We start from the raw sequence: 17,881 nt of genomic DNA, 5'->3' as shown, positions 1-17,881 counted from the left end.
CACTCATGAATTATACCATTTTCTTCACAAAATGTATTGAATTCATTAGAGAAGTATTCTCCCCCTCTATCACTTCTTAGCACCTTAATCTTTTTATTTAGTTGATTTTCAACTTCTAATTTATGTAATTTAAAAGCATCAAAAGTTTCATCTTTATGCTTTAAAAGAAACACATAGGTATATCTACTAAAATCATCTATAAAAGTAAGAAAATACATTTTACCACCTCTAGTTAAAACACCATTTAATTCACAAAGATCACTATGGATTAAATTTAGTAAATTAGACGATCTTTCTACACTAGGTTATGGTTTCTTAATCATTTTTACCTTAACACATGTTTCACATTTACCATAGTTTTCAATATTGCATGCAATCATACAACATTTTACTACTCTTTTCATGGTTGAAAAACCTATATGCGATAGTCTAAGATACCACAAAAATAAAGAATCATACTCAACAATATAGGCGGAATTAGCATTTTTATTAATAACATTGAAAGTTACATCATTGGTGCAAAATTTGACCATACCCTCACAAGAGTACCCATTTCCCAAAAATACATTTAATTTGGTAAGTATAAGTTTACCGGACTCAAAAACGGCTTTAATGCCAGGCTTGCCAAGAAAATCACCACTTACCAAGTGTGGATGCCAAAAATCCACCAAGAAAAAAATCTCTAGTCCCTACATGGAATGCATAGTTAAGGGTCACTTAGTCATGTTATCTGGCTCATGCCAATAGGTCTCACGAGACCACGTTCTAGCCAAAACTCTCACATCCCCATATATCTCTGCCTTTTTGGAGACTAAGTTACCTTACGCCCAAGTGCCACCATGTTGTAACTCCACGAGACCTACGTGCCCACGAGACCGTCCTGCCTAATATTCAGCCAAGGAGCCCCGCGTGCTGATGTCTCGACAAGGAGGGCCTCGCACGCTGCCAGGAGGACCTCGTGTGTGCTGGTGTCTCGGCCAGGAGGGCCTCGCACCTAGGGAGCCTCGCACATGGAGGGGCTCACGCCAGAAAGTGCCCCACACCAGGAGGCACCTCGCACCAGGAAGGGCCTCGCATCAAGAAGACGCCTCACACTTGGGAGGTGTCCCACGCCTTGCCCAAGCCTGCGCCTCGCAGCCCCCAAGCACCTGGCCTGGCCTCGCATCAATAGCACCTCGCGCCCGCATGCACATGGGCCTCACGCCCGCGCGCACAAGGGGGCCTCGTGCGCACTGGTGTCTTGGCCAGGAGGGCCTCGCGCGCGCCAGGAGGAACCTTCCACCTAGGGAGCCTCGCATATGGAGGTGCTAGCGCCAGGAGGCGCCTCTCACCTGGAAGGGCCTCGCATCAATAGCGCCTCACGCCTGAACGCACATGGGCCTTGCGCCTGCGCGCACTGGGGCCTCGCGCCTGCACGTACATGAGCCTCGCGCCAAGGCCTCGCCTCATTCAACTACGGAGCTACGTTTTGTGCCCAGAGTACACACGTGGGGTCGAGGGGCCCTTCTCACCTCATTTTCATGGAGCCATCCTGCAAGGCCCATAATGGCCAAGCACCTTAGAATAGCGTATAAAGGTTTCAACACTTGAAGTCCTTGGGAATAAAATATCTTGCGAGGATAAAAACTTGTGGCTTGAGAAGGCCGTACAGGTAAGAAATGCGCCTACAAACCAAGTGGAGCTAGAGTACGGCCACAATGTCCATGCTAGACAAGTAATGGCAGTACAAGAATGGTACATGGTAAGGATTCCCTCAGCACGCTCATGAGGTACGTACCCAACAAGTATTGGAGGCATAATGTGGTACCAAGGCAGGAATATTTTTGCAGACCCCTGACACGTACTAGAGCAGACTACCACTCTTCCAACACCACTACCACCTGTGCTACTACCCTGACAGTGTACTCACGTACTATTTTGTCCCGAGGGACCACCATGTATAAGGGGCCATTAAAGCCCAGCTATAAATAGACCTTCACCCCTCCAGCAAAGGGGTTGGAAAATTCATTGTACACTTAGGCTATTAAGCAATATACAAGGGCTTACTCCATCGTTGATCTGTGTTTATCCTTTCATAAGTTCATCCTAAGTTCTTATCTAAATATCTGCATACTTACCTTTGAGTTTTCCGATCTAATTTCGTTGACGAGATTTCACCGTCAACACCAAGTTTCTACTCATTTCGGGAACATAAAGTACATTCACTAATGTAACTTTCTTGTCGGAGGTGAAAAAGACTTCAATGGTACCTTTTCCAAGTACCTTGGATTTGCCCTCATTGCCCATTTGAATCTCATGGTTGCCCTTTGACTCTTCAAAGGTCTTGAACAATGATTTGTCATAGGTGACATGGACGGTGGCACATGTTTCATACCACCACCATTTCACCTTGCCTTGGACCGCATTCACCTCACTAAGGGTAGCAACTATGTTTTCCTCTTGAGTTGCATTCACCTTAAGTCCTTGTTGGTCTTTTCTATGACTACACTCTCTAGCATAGGGACCCTTTTTCCCACACACAAAGCAAGGACCTTTCTCGCCCTTAAACTTGTTTGGGTTGGTTTTTGGACCCAAGGATTTCTCATTACCCTTTTTCCCTTTGTTTTTGGGTTGTTTTGGTTGTGACACCGCATTTTCTTTGAAAGTCTCTCCATTAGACCCCTCCACAAGTTTATCTCTACATATCGATTCCTCTTCGATTCAAATATGCTTTTGGATTTCCTCTAAAGAATAATCCTCATTTTTATGAAGGATTCTTTTCCTATAGCTCTTCCAAGTTGGTAATTTAGGCACTATAACACCAACTTGAAAGGCCTCGGGAAGCTTAATCTTTAACACTTTCATTTTGTTAACAATTATTTGCAATTCATGTATTTGAGGAAGAATAGGTTTATCACCAAAAAATTTGAAATCAAAGTATTGAGATATCAAAAAAAATTTGGTACCTTCCTCTTCCGCCTTGAACTTTGTCTCAAGTGCATCCCATATCTCCTTGGCCGATTTGGTCTCGGTGTAGAGATCATAGAGCCTATCGGAAACGGCGTTGAGGATATGACCCCTACAAAGGAGATTTTCCTACTCCCCCTTCCTTCTTTTCTCCACCTTCTCAAGAGTGTCCTTGTCGGATGCCGTTGGGAGAGGTTCTAGAGTGGAATCTAGAATGTAGGCGATTTTGAGAGTGGCCAAAAGGAATCTCACCTTGTCTTGCCACCTAGTGAAATTGGACCCATCAAACCTATCCAACCTGACTAGGTCTTGATTCATTATCTTGATGGTTTCACCTTCTATTGAAACAAACAAGGGCTAAGCTTTTGAATGTTATTAAAAAGAATTTTACCTCAATGGAAATGGTAAGAAATTACAACTCTATGCAAAAAATTACAAATAAATAATGATTGATTAAATAAAATTACAACTCTATAACTGAAAATACAAATAAACAAAAGAAGAAGAAAAAGAAGAAGAGAATAGTGAAAAATACAACACTAAGCAAAAGATTACAAATAAAGTAAAGGTGTTTGAAACAAAAGAAGAGAAGATTACAACTCTAAAAAAAGGTTACAAGTAAATAGAACAAGAGAAATAAGAAGAAAAGCAATAAAGAAAATATAAGAACAAAACAAAAGGAAACTCTCACTTACACAACCTAAGTGAAGAGTGTTGGGGATCACCAACTTGAACAAGGTTTAAAAAATTTGTCCAAAAGCTTATTTCCCCCTAACTCAAGCACTAAGGGATCTCTCTCAGATATTGGAAAAACTTTCTGGAATTATCAAGCCTCAAGGTGTTTCTAGACAAGTGCTCTAATGGATAGAAAAAGTTGTATCTTTCAAGTGAGTTATAGGCTCCTATTTATAGATTTTAGAGACACCCTTTGAATTTCAAATTTCACCAACCCCCATGGCTATTACCAATGATTAATTGGATATTTATGGAATTAAAATAGAGATTTGGGAGTTATTTGGCTCTTGGAAACGTTCAAAATTGGATAAAACCGAAAATTGGAAGATGTTGTCAGTCACTTGGGTCGCGGCCTGAAAAACATGGGTCGCAGCCTGAAAAATATGGGTCGTGGCCCACGATGTGTTTTTGCCTCTTGGGTCGCGGCCCAAGACGTTTTTCAGCAACCAATTTTCCAAATTTTCCAAAACGTTCCAAATTCATTCCCACTTGATTTTGTAACTTCCATACACATTATGGGAGTTAAAATCACATATCTATCAGTCATTTCACATATGGCTTTAAGAAATTCATCGCAATATTGTGTAACAACTAATCTTCACAATAATGGGTAATATTTGGAAGTTACAAATTTGTGATTGAATTTGTAACACCAAATATGTTACATATTTGGATATTTCACATATATCTAAATAATGTAACTCTCTATTATATGTTCAATATGTGACACTCTTTGTCACATTTATTTAATCTAAAACATTATATTATAAAATAATATAACACTAGGTACAAAGGACTCTCCACAAATATATATGATTTTCTACTAGGAGACATATGCATAATTAAAAATGTGCCACTACTTTTCCCATGAGGTTGCTTGGTGGAAGACTTGACTAATGATCAAGCACCAAGACATGCTCATGCTACAAATGATACTTTTTGGGTGAACCATGGGGCAGCACGCCACACTCATTGTTGGGAGTATAGCTTTTGATCGCAAAATACTATTATAATTAAAATTAATTAAAAATAATGTAATCTCATAAACAATTAAGAATAACACAACTTAAATAAAGAGAAATTGAGGACCTTTAAAATGGGAAAACCCTAGTTACATAAAAGCATAAGTTTATGAATTTAAGTAATAAATCAATGGAGATGAACACGAAGGCTTGACACAATAGAATTGTTGTCCAAAAAATTGTATTCCTAGCCACCCATAAGAGATTGTCTGAACTTACTACAGTGGTGAAATGAGTTTAGGATTAACAAGCCATGGTCTTCAAACAAGTCAAGCTTTCTTGATGAATATCTTTGAATAACTAGTAATCTTTGTGAGTTAGAGAGAAAGAAGGTCTTAGAGAGAGAGAGAGAAAGAGAGAGAGAGAGAGAGAGAGAGAGAGAGGAGAGTGATAAAATCACCAAAATCTCAAATGTACCCCTTAAATATTGTATGCGACATGTCACTTGTATGGACTGTCGTAAGACAGGTGATGCATCGCTTCTCAACAGGTAATGCAACGCCTGTTGCACTAACTTTTGACCCCCGTATATCCATCCAAAACATCTCCAAATGCATCCAAAAAAATTTAGTACTCTTATATACTCCAAAGAAAAACTTTAGACCCAAAAAGATAATTTTTAAGTACCTACAACAAAAGTCAACCCACTCATGAAAAATCGCTATGGTTTTGAACCTCTTTGTGCATAACTAATTTAACTATTTATTTAAACAATCCCCGACTTGGTTAAATACATCCTCCATCTCTAACCTGAGTGATATTAGTGTAAAATAAAGTACATTTATGTTTGAACTTTATCTTAGTGAAAATACTACAAAGCTTTATCAAAATGCCAAGTGTTCTTAAAAGATTGAACCAAACATTCCTAGTGATGAAACTAGTAGTAGCTTACATACCTCTACCTAATTACTCATATGTTCCCACTACTCAGCACTATTATGGTCTTGTGCTTATTCATTCATAAACTATCCGGAGAGAAAATTCTAATATCTTGAGATGCGGCTTCACCTCTAGGTTTATATAGGTGGAATTCTTGCAGTGTATTTGCTACATTTAGAGATTCTTGTTGCTCTTCCACTAAATTTCATTAAAATTCTTTGGCTGAACCCTCATGTCCAAGAGCAACCAACATTTACTTATTCTAGATGGTACTATAATTTTCTAATGTTGTCAACTATTTCCATATCAACAACTTGTTCTTACCATTTGAACTCTACACTTGATGTATACAAGCTTTGAGTTGGGTTGTTATCATTTAAGAATCTATTTGTCAATGAGTTTTAGTCTCATCCCTCTATTTTTAGAATTAACAAAATCTCTCCCTAGATGTTTGGTAAATGAATCTGCTAAGTTCTCACACAATTTGATATACAATATTGATATGACTTTGTTGTCTATCAATTCTTTCACGTAGTCATGTCTTAGACTTATATTTCTAAAATTCCCATTTTATATTTTATTGTAAGCTATAATTAATGTTGCATGATTATCATAATGTATGGAGATTTTCGATACATCAACATTGGTTAAAGGTATCTCTATCATGACATCCCTATGCCATTCGACCTCTTTGTGGGTTGCAACTAGAGCTACAAACTCATACTCCATGGTTGAGTGACATATAAATGTTTATTTCTTAGATCCCTAAGAAGTCTCACCCCCACCAAGGGTGAACACTTAACCGGTTGTAGAGAGATTATCTCCGACAGCGGATATCCATCTTGCGTCGGAATATCCTTCAAGTATCTTTGGAAACTTTGAATATTGAAGGTATAGCTCTATGGTCCTTTTGAGGTATCAAAAAATTCTTTCAATGACCTTCCAATGTTTGATACTTGGATTGTTAGCAAACCTACTTAGTTTACTAACCGCAAATGCAATATCTGTTCTTGCACAATGTGCAACATATAATAAACTACCTATTGCACTCGTACTCTAATTGAGTTACCACTCTCCCTTCATTATTTTCAAGCTTATGGCTTGAACCAAAGGTCGTGTTTACCTCTTTGATATTAAGATGAACAAATTTTTTAAACATCTTTTCAACATAGTGAGCTTGACCTAAGATATATCCACCCACACATTTCTTCTAAGTTTGATACGTAGTATGGTATCAACCTCACCAAGGTCTTTCATAGTAGAAGATAGAAACATCTTTGTTTCTATTATGTCATTAATTTCATTACATAATATTAACATATTATCAACATATAGACACACTAGAATGACATTATCATCACAAGTTTTAGAGTATAAGCATTTATCGGCATTATTGTGTCTAAACCCATCTGATACAATTACTTCATCAAAATTCTCATGGCATTATCTATGTGCTTGTTTTAAACCACATAATTATTTAACAAGTCTACATACCTTATGTTCATTTACCCTTAGAACAAATCCTTCCGGTTATTCCATGTAAACCTCCTCATCGATGTTACCATTTAGGAATGTCATTTTGACATCCATTTGATGAACATATAGGTTATGTATTGATGATAAGGCAAACAACATTCTAATTGAAGTTTTCCTTGCCACCAGTGCATAGGTATTAACATAGTCTATGCTTTCCTGTCGTCTAAACCCTTTAGCCAGCAACCATGCTTTAAAGGCTTTGATGGTCCCATTGCTGTAGTATTTTTTTTAAATACCCACTCACAACCCATTGTTCCTTGTGGTAAATCAATATTTTTCCAAGTGTCATTAGATATAATTGAATCCATCTCATCACTTATTTCATTTTCCAAAAATGTGGAGTCTCTTAAAGAACTTGCTTCTTAGAAGGTTCTAGGATCATCATTTACTTGAAGTACCATTAGATACTTCAAATTGTCTCCTTTGAGATTACATTGTACCAAGTAAAGAATATGCACTTGTGAGCACTTATCTTATGACCCTACCTCTTTAAGCCTTTGGCTTTTTCTAGGCAATACTGGTTGATCTACAAACCTTGAAGGAAACTCCTCTTAAGTTCCTTCCAATGAGACAAGTTCTTGAATTTTATTGTCACTATATAACAAGTTCTCAAAGAACTCAACTTCTCTTTATTCAATTATGGCATTAGACTCCAAGTTGAATAGTCTATAGGCTTTACTATTTGAGGCATAGCCTACAAATGCACACATTATCGCTCTGGGACCTAGCTTGGTCATTTTAGGATCTATGCTCTTGAAATAAGCAAGGCACCCCCCAAACTTTGTGATACCCTAGGTAGCGCCTCTTTCCTTTCCATATCTCATATGATGAAATTTGATTTTTCTTTAAAAGAATCCAGTTTAGAATATGACAAGTAGATAGTAAGGCTTCTCCCCATAATGTAAAACTCAAATTTTCATACAAAAGTATAGTGTTTATCATTTCTACAAATGTTTTATTCTTTCGTTCTGATATACCATTTTTTTAGGGTGTATAAGAGATTGTACATTCATGTATTATACCATGCATTTCACAAAACAAATTGAATTAATTGGAAAAGTATGCACTGCCCCTATCACTTCTTATCACTTTGATTTTCTTTTCCAATTTTACAACTTTGACTTTACAGATTTTAAACAAGCTAAAGACTTCATCCTTTTTCTTAAGCAAGTAAACATATGTGACCTAGAACAACCATCAATAAAGGTAATAAAATATATATGCCCACCTTTAGTTATCAAATCTAAAAAGTTAGTTTCCCTTTCAACACTAGGATAAGGTTTCTTAACCATTTATATTGAACAAATAATTTACATTTATCATGCTCAACATCATCACATACAATTAAACCACATTTAATAACTCTTTTAATTGTACTATAACCTATATGAGCAAGTCTATTATGCCATAAAGTAATATAATTTAAGTCAAGCATATAACACGAAGATGTAGAAGTATTATTGTCAAAACTAGAGTCTTGAGTACATAATTTGATCATGCTATCACAAACATACCCCTTTCCCACAAAATAATTATCATTGGAAAAAATAAGTTTATCGGACTCAAACACTACTACAAAAATGGTCATTTGCGTCAGTTTTAAAAGTGACGCAAAATCCCATGACGCAAATGCCAGGCCTTTGCGTCAGTGCTCCACTTACACAAATTCTAGGTTTGCATTAGTGCTCCACTGACGCAAATGTCAGGCATTTGCATCAGTGCTACACTGCCACAAATGTCAGGTTTGCATCAGTGCTCCACTGACGCGAATGCCAGACATTTGCATCAGTGCTCCATTGCCACAAAAGCTAAAAAAACGTGATTTTTTGCGTCAGTTAGGAACTGCCACATAATTTTTTAACCAAGAAAACTGCAAATGTTTATGCCACTCCCCCTTGCCTATTTGATAACAAAAACAACAAAAGAAACAAAAAAACAACAACAAAAAAAGAAAAACAGCAGCAAAAATAGAAAAAACAACAATGTAAACATAAAAAAAAAACCATAAATCAATAAAACATTTGTATAGTTAACATTTGTTATTAAAATCTACAAAAGTAATTCATATTTCAAAGTTAATCTATGCATATAGTTATAACTATTGTATTCTAAATTTATAAGCATTATACACTTAAACTAAAGTTTCCTCACCAAACTTGCTAATTTGCTAACTGAGATAAGCCAAAATTGATTCAATCCACTTATCTCGTATCTCGTTGATTTCATCAGCCGTATATGATGTTGTATTCTTAAACCATTTAAGAAATATTTACAATAATAAGTTAGAATTCATCCAAATAAAATCATAAGCGATAGTTTAAATAAAATTCAAAGAGTAAAATAATATCTCATTTTACAAGTAGGACTTCGGTCTAGGCTGTGAAATCAATTCTCTAGCAAACTTTATAATGTAATAGCCACACTCAGTAGGCCCAGTTTGGTTTCGACACTTTTACAACATAGTTATACAAATGTAAGTATCATATTTAGCAAGTTATTTTAATAAAAATATGTCCAAAACTTTAATAAGATAAATGATAATTTACTTACTTTAGGAACACAAACTTTTAGTTTAATAGACGCTTTTTTTCTTCGGAGTGTATCATATTGTTCTAATGCACTCGACAGAATATTAATATTTATCCAGATGTGAGTCTGGATGAAATCGTAAATTGATTAAGTAATATGTATAACTTACATGATAATTATATCATTGATTTCCAGAAGAAAATGTGAATTTACAGGATCCATTTAATTATATATACCAATTTAAATACTTAAACTTAGAATTAAATAATTTTTTTTATTTGAAAAAGTTAACAAAACATAAAGAAAAATACACTAAAAATATTATAGCTAAATAAATAATAAAATGGAACTTAAAGAAAACAAACAATTTATTGTGTGTATATATACATACATATTCAAACTATTAAACCCAAAATTTTAAAAAAAGTTAAAAAGTTAACAAAATATAAATAAAAATTTACTAAAAATATTAAAACTAAATAATTAATAAATTGGAACTTATATAAAATATCTAAATTAATCTATATACCAATTTACCTAATAAAACACGAAATTAAACTTAATAAAAAAAATTGAAAAAGTTAACAAAAAAACAAACAAATTATAATAAAAAAATTCAAAAAAAAATATTAAAATCCAAAGTTCAAACCTAAAACAATTACATAATCATCAATATAAAACTAACAAAAAATTTAAAAATCCGAAATATAGCTATTTCATAAAAAAAAATCACAAAAATTAAATATAATTCATAAAAATTAATAAAATTGCACTTACTTGTGGTAATTGAGTAATGTAGGTTCTTCAAGTAGCAAATCCCAAAAAACTAAGAAATGTTTTTGGTTTTCAAACAATAATCTTCAAAAATATAAAATCTACACAAAATTTTTTTTAAAAAAAATTATGTATAAGGTTCATAAACATATATAAATCATCATTTTAACCTTAAAATTGAAAAAAAAAAGATGAAAAAATAAAAAACTTACCAAAATGTGTCAAGAAGTTTAGAGGAGGCGCTGGTTTTGGAGAGAAAACGTTTCGATTTTTTTTTTTTGAAATGTTAGGGCAAATGAATCTATCGGGGGACGAAGGCTGGGATTATACTGGGTAGGGGCGTTAGCGTCAGTGTCCCACTGATACTAACGACACACGTGCGTTAGTCCCCCACTGATGAGCAAGTCACCAATGTAAACCAACTGAGTGATCATGGAGTCACTAATGTGAATCCACCAATATCATAAAGCAAAGCCACCAACTATTACCATAACTTACCTACCATATAACCATCAAAACCTAAGCCTTAAACAAATCAAAACCTCATCAAATTCCCATTTCTATGATCAAAACTTCAATCTCAAAACTAACATAAAAACAGAGTAAGGAACCATAAACTTGAACTAAAACTTTACCTTAAGGTTGAATTGAATCCTCTTCAATGGTTGAACACTAGCCTAAGACATCAAGCTTCAATCTCCAAGTTTGAATCCCCAAACTTGCTTCAAAAATTCCAAGGAAGGAGAAGAGAAATGATGATCGTGAGGAAGGTAGAAGGGAGTCTCTATTTTGGTTCTATTTTCTATAGCCTTCAGCTTATATATAGCCTAGGTCAAATGACCAAAATACCTTCCATGCTTAATTCATCTCTTAATAGCCCCCAAGGGCAAAACCATCTTTTTCCACCTATCTCGTTAATCATAATTAATGCCCTCCAATTCCCATTATTTTCAAATACTAATAAAATCATATCCCATTACCCTTTAATTCCCAGTAATGCTCTAATCATCAAATCACCGCAAGACTCACCCCGAGCCCCAAATTCAACCCAGTTACGACCAAACTGATAATTTGTATTCAAAGATCGTCTCATGTCGAATAGCTCGAAGAAATCCACATTATAACGTGGCCTCAACAATAGTTCACCAACATGCATACAAATATACAATTACGCCCTCAATGGGACAAATTACCAAAATGCCCTTATGATAAAATGTGGACCCACATGCATGCATTTATCATCATATAATAATATAATTCACATAAACATGCACATAATAGTTTAATGACATAATAAATCAATTATGGCCCTCCCGACCTACTAATCCAACCATTAAACCTCATTAGGGATTTTGGGGCATTACAATTTTACCTTACCCATGGATTTTTTTTCTAGAGAGGGAGTTGAGAGGAATGGGTTGAGGGAGAGAGAGGGAAGATAGAAGAGGAAGTGGATGAGAAAAATTTTGAGAGGGGTATTTTGGGTATTGTCAAAGGAATTGGCATTTTTTTGAAATGATTTAAATGCCTAGAATTTTTTTGACTTAGAACCCCTCATTAAGCATAAAAACTCAAATTTCCCTTTGTAAAATAAGATATCATATATAATTTGTAAAATAATAATAATGATAATAATAAGGGAATTTACTCATTTAGTACCTTGTATTTTTGTAAAATATTATTTTCGTACTCTTTTTTTTAATAATACTCATTTGGTACCTTGTATTTTGAAATCATATATATATTTAATACCCTAGACTCAGATTTGATAAATAAAATTTTATAATATTTATTGTTTTTCTATGTTTATATCATTTACTTTGCTTTTCATAACTAAGTTATTTTAAATAAAATGACATAAAAATTCTAAGAACTTAATATACAATATACTCTTACTTGAAATCAATTTGATGCATGATTGTACACTAAATTTGAAATTTGATTTTGATAAAACGCAGTATTACAAGCAGGACTTAAATTTATATTTGGGACTCCACTAGTGGTTGCCTTTTTAATATATAAACGACGACGACGTCATTTATCAACATATAACTCCATCGAAGAGTTCCTTCACAATCAAAATAATCTTAGTCCTATAAGATACTCATTCGATGACATAAAAAAGATGACCCAAAACTTCAAGATCAAACTAGGTGAAGGAGGTTATGGCTCTGTATTCAAAGGAAAGCTTCGTAGTGGTCGTATTGTAGCAGTTAAGATATTGAGTAAATCAAAGGGAAATGGGCAAGATTTCATCAATGAAATTTCTACAATCGGAAGAATTCACCATGTTAATGTGGTTCATTTAATTGGTTTTTGTGTCCACTCCTCTAAGCATGCTCTTGTATATGATTTCATGGCTAATGGATCTTTGGAAAAATATATTTTTTCTCAAGGAATTACCACTTTGAGTTGCAAGAAAATTTTTGAGATTTCACTTGGTGTGGCACGTGGGATTGAGTACATGCACCAAGGATGTTTCATGCAAATATTGCACTTTGATATTAAACCTCACAACATTCTTTTGGATGAAAATTTTATTCCAAAAGTTTCTGATTTTGGATTAGCAAGACTGTGTCCATTAGATAATAATAATGTGTCGTTAACTGCTGCCAGAGGAACACTAGGATACATAGCGCCAGAGCTATTTTACAAAAATATTGGAGGAGTTTCTAATAAAGCTGATGTGTATAGTTTTGGGATGTTATTGATGGAAATGGCAAGTAAAAGAAAAAATTTAAATGCAGTTGCAGAAAATACTAGCCAAATTTATTTTCCTTCATGGGTGCATGATCAATTAAGTAAGGGAAAAAGTATAGAAATAAACATATCAGATATAGATGAGGTTGATTCAAAAATTACAAAGAAGATGATTATAGTAGCATTATGGTGCATACAACTAAAGCCAAGTGATCGCCCTACAATGAACAAAGTCATTGAAATGCTTGAAGGAGAATCTGAATGTCTACAAATGCCTCCAAAGCCTTCCTTGTATCAACTAGAGAAGCCTACTGAGCAAGCTCAAGAGATATCATATTCACTGCACTCAACAATACCATCACTAACACTACAAAGGTAAGTTTAGTTCTAAATATAAACGATTGGCATTTATAGATTGTGTATTTTTTTTTTAGATACCTAACATTAATTGTTTTGATTTTTGTAATATCAATATATAATTATAAGCTTAAATAATGTAAGAACAAGATTCGATTGATAATTTATAAGTATGGATTCAAGTATCAAAATCCCGATTGATTGTTGAAATAACAATAATTAGTCAAAGGTTTTTTGTATATAATTGTTTTCTTAATTTTATTAGGGTATGAATTTTTTTTTGGGTATTTTTGTGTCATGCTTTGTTTTCTTGATCTATTTTCAATTGGTATGATTGACATCAATTCAGATATGAACAACAATTGATGTATATTAAAATTTATAACTAAAACAAAACCTATGAGAATTTTATTGTTATGCATGTTTTCAACACATCCGAAAGCCAGTCTCACGAACAACAAAGGTGCTCGAGCTGGGTTGTAGAATCAAAATTGCAGAGAATTAATTGGAAATAATTTAGAGATATTTTTAGTGGTCAATAAATCAGGTATTCAAAGTTGATTGGTCAACTTCACTCAATTAGGAAATTAAATATTAGATATTCAATTTAATTTTCTTTTATTTAAATTTGAATTAATTATGGTTGTTAATTTGTAACAAAATTGGAAGTATATCTCTTTATGAGAAATATTTTAATTTAAACAAATACTTCGCTATAAATATGAGCACTACCGGAAAATAGGTTTACAACGATGAGGTTTGTCGTCATTGTAGATCAAGAAGTCGTAATTGTAGGTATACAGCGACGACATGTCGTCGCCAAAATGGTTTTGTTGTAGATTCATGTATAGTGACCTACAATGACGACAAAACGTAGTTGTGGCAGTATGATTTTAATACAGCAACGACATGTCGGTTGCAGTAGGAAATCCATTTTTTTGGTTGAACTGGGATATTGCAACGACATGTCATCACTGTAGGTGGTTGGAAAATTTGAAAAACTCCTACAGCGACCACATGCCGTCGCTGTAGGTCCGTGGATAGCCAACATCTACAGAGACGACATGTCGTCACTGTGGAGTGGCTGAGTTTATATACATGCAACGACGACATGTCGTCACCGTAGGGTCACGAAATCTCATATTTTCGTGTTCAGCGAGCACCCTACTGCGACGACATGTCGTCGTTGTAGGTATATAATTTTTTAAAAAAAATTAATTAATTATTAATTTAAATTTATTTGATAAAATATTAATTAAATAAATAAATGAAACTAATTTAGTTAATTAAATAATAAAACTAATTTATTAGTTAAATAATAAAACCAATTTAAAATTAGCATAGTCTCCAGAATGTCAAATACAAAACATATGTAATATAGTCTTCAAAATAAAAGAAAAACAACAAAAAATATTAATAACTTTAAAAAAAATATATAACCAAACTAAATGTCATCAAAATTAATCCCAAAGTCATCATCATCATCTGGCTGCTGTGGTGGAAATTGGCCTGAGCCTGGAAAGTTCGTCATCATGGACTGTATCATATTAATGCCCAAGTTAACAAGTTAAAATTGTGCTGCTTGGATGTTTGGATTTGTAGCTTGCATAAATTGTTGCATGATAACTCCTTTTTAGTATCATTTTAGGATGTGTTTTTTGTGGTAATCTTGAGTCTTTTTGTTTGTTTTGTCCAAGATTATGCTTATGTTTGTCTTTGTTGTAGGTCGGTGCTATGAATCCTGAGCTAAACGCGAAAAGAAGAAGAAATGGTGGGAAAATGGAGCATTTGGTGGTTGTTTGAGCCAAATTGGCATCAAGGAGGAGTTAGAAGAAGTTTTTGGTGCATTTTTGATGAACAAAGGACTAAAAATTGTCAAGTTTTGAATAAATAGAATTAGAGTTATGGAATGGGCTTAAGGGTAGCGGCTCTAGCAAGGTCATATGCTACCCAAGCCTGGCTTTAATTAATGTCGCGGCATGCCCTTTAGGGTCGCGACATGATGAGTGGCAGACAGCAAAGGAAAATCTAGGTGTGCACACGGGCCGCGACATGGTCACCTTAGTGCCATGACTCTTGAAGACGAAGGCGCAAACCTCCTTCACCACTTTGAAGACACGGGCCGCAACATGAATAAGCAAGGGTCAAGGGGCGCTTCTCTGAAGAGAAGAAAACATGATTTAGGTTTAAAAACATTGGTGATTAGGTTATGAATTAGGTTTCTAATTACGAATTTTAGAGAGCTTTTGACTCCTAAGCCTTATTTATGCACTTTTCTTCTTCTTTAATTTCTTTCAAGCTTTTGATGTTAAGGAGGATGACATTTATCTTTATTGTGTTAGCCAAGTTTTCCATGAACGAAACATTTTTTTTCTAGGGTGTAATGTAGTCACTTTGGATCTTGTTAATTTTCTATTAAGTGCAATTTTATTCTTCTTCTATTCTTAATCTCTACTGGTTTATGTTTAACACTTATAATTTAATGGCCATTTATTGTATGATTTATGATTTTAATTCAAGATCCGATAGGGGAGAGTTAAATATTCTATTGTCGTTCAGACATAGATTGCTTATAGGATGATAGAATCTATATGATTTGTGTAGCTTTTAGGGTTAAGATGTTTAATGTCTACTTTGTGTTGAAATCTGTCACAGATATGTAGAAGATTGTCATATAGGTTGAATTCTTTTTATCTTGATAAAGAATTGAGATTGCCTTTGATAACCCACTATTAAGATAGAATTAGAAGATTGAATTGTGCTGAAATAGTTAAATTGACAAGTGAATTAGTTGATGAAATTAATACCCTAGATATTTATTCTTGAATTACTCGTTACTATTTCTTTGCTTCCTTTACTTTTTTACTATTAGCTTATTAATTAATCTGAATTTTGATCATCAAATAGAAACCAAGAGTAAATTATTGGTAATTGATTGGTAGTCTCAGTGGGACGATCCCGTTCTTATGGAAAGTATTGCTTGTCACGACCACGTATACTTGCATGCGTTATTTTATCGATCAAGTTTTTGGCACCATTGTCGTGGACTATTTAACCAATATCAAAATAATTGATTCTTGTTCTAATTTGGCTTCTCTTTGACATTTTCATTAATATATTTCCTTGCTTGCCTCTTGATTGCAGGGTTAACTTGTGTATGCGACGTCAAGGATCGGTGTCACTAGTGCATGTTGATCAAGAGATTGAGAAGACTTGTAAGATGAATAGATTACAAAAGAGGTTAGAGAGAATGGTTGCGAATGAGAATATCAGTGTCAACAACAATGCAAATCTGAGTAACATGGCAGCTTAGGCTAACCCGCCATTGAGAAATTATGTACTCCTACTGTTACAGGGATACATTCAAGTATTCATCCTCCTACTATCGAGGCAAACAATTTTGAGATAAAACCCTTGAAAATTCAGATGGTACAAAACTGTGTCCTATTCGGGGGACTACCAAATGAGGATTCGAATCTCCACATCACCAACTTCTTAGAGTTGTGTGCAACATTAAAAATGAACGGGGTGAGTAATGATGCTATCAGATTAAGATTATTCCCATTTTTGTTAAGAGACAGAACTAAGAGTTGGTTGAACTCATTACAAGCCAACTTTGTCGCCACTTGGGAAGACTTGGCTCATAAATTCCTTGCTAAATATTTTCCCCTTGCGAAGTCAGCCTGATATAGAGGAGAGATTAATAACTTTTATTATTTGGATGGGGAGTCTTTCTATGATGCGTGGGAATGGTTTAAAGAGTTACTAAGGAAGTGCCCACATCGTGGAATAGAGAAGTGGCTGCTGGTGCACATGTTTTACAATGGTTTCGGGGTAAATACAAGGACCATTATTGATGCAGCATCGGGTGGAGCATTTATGAGAAAAAGAGCTAATGAAGCTTATGAATTACTGGAAGAGATGGCCATGAATAATTACAATTGGGCCACTAAGTGTGAGAATAGGAAGGTGGCAAGAGTCTTAGAGGTCAAACCTATTGCTTTATTGACCGCTCAAATGGCATCTCTAACCAGGCAATTGTAGTAGAATAGCCTCGTTGCCCAAGTAATGCAAGTATAAAATGTTATTAGTTGTGAGATTTTTGGGGGTCCTCATTCTTATGAGTAGTGCCCGAGCACTACTAGTTGCTCAACTGATGTGAACAGCTTTCCTTTGGAACAGGCATAGGCTATTGGTAACTTTCCATGGCCCTCCAACAACCCTTACTCAAAAACATATACTCCTTCTTGGAAGAATCATCCCAACCTCTCTTGGAGAAATAACCATGGATTACAACCACAGTATCCACAACATCCACCTCAACACCCACCTCACCAATCGATATATGGACTTCACCTTAGGCCATACTATGATTGTAATGCCTCAAATTTCCTAATAAGGTT

At 34.6% G+C, this 17,881-nt stretch overlaps 1 protein-coding gene and 1 non-coding gene across 2 annotated transcripts; one reads left to right on the top strand and one right to left on the bottom strand.

Annotated features, from left to right (window-relative positions):
* The first annotated feature begins 12,258 nt into the window (after positions 1 to 12,258).
* LOC133834520 (rust resistance kinase Lr10-like) lies at positions 12,259 to 15,920 on the top strand. The gene is made up of 2 exons (XM_062264163.1): positions 12,259 to 13,496; positions 15,204 to 15,920. Exons 1-2 carry the CDS (start codon positions 12,547 to 12,549, stop codon positions 15,214 to 15,216), a joined length of 963 nt encoding a protein of 320 aa, XP_062120147.1. The 5' UTR covers positions 12,259 to 12,546; the 3' UTR covers positions 15,217 to 15,920.
* Positions 15,921 to 17,163: 1,243 nt separating this feature from the next.
* Positions 17,164 to 17,269, bottom strand: LOC133780753 (small nucleolar RNA R71). Its single transcript, XR_009869571.1, has one exon. It is a non-coding gene; the product is annotated as a small nucleolar RNA R71 (small nucleolar RNA).
* Between the last annotated feature and the right edge of the window lie 612 nt (positions 17,270 to 17,881).

The sequence above is a fragment of the Humulus lupulus genome, chromosome 5, assembly GCF_963169125.1.
Source record: "Humulus lupulus chromosome 5, drHumLupu1.1, whole genome shotgun sequence".
NCBI lineage: Eukaryota > Viridiplantae > Streptophyta > Magnoliopsida > Rosales > Cannabaceae > Humulus > Humulus lupulus.
The sequence above is the reverse complement of the archived record's forward strand: the minus strand, read 5'-3'. Positions and strand labels throughout refer to the sequence as shown.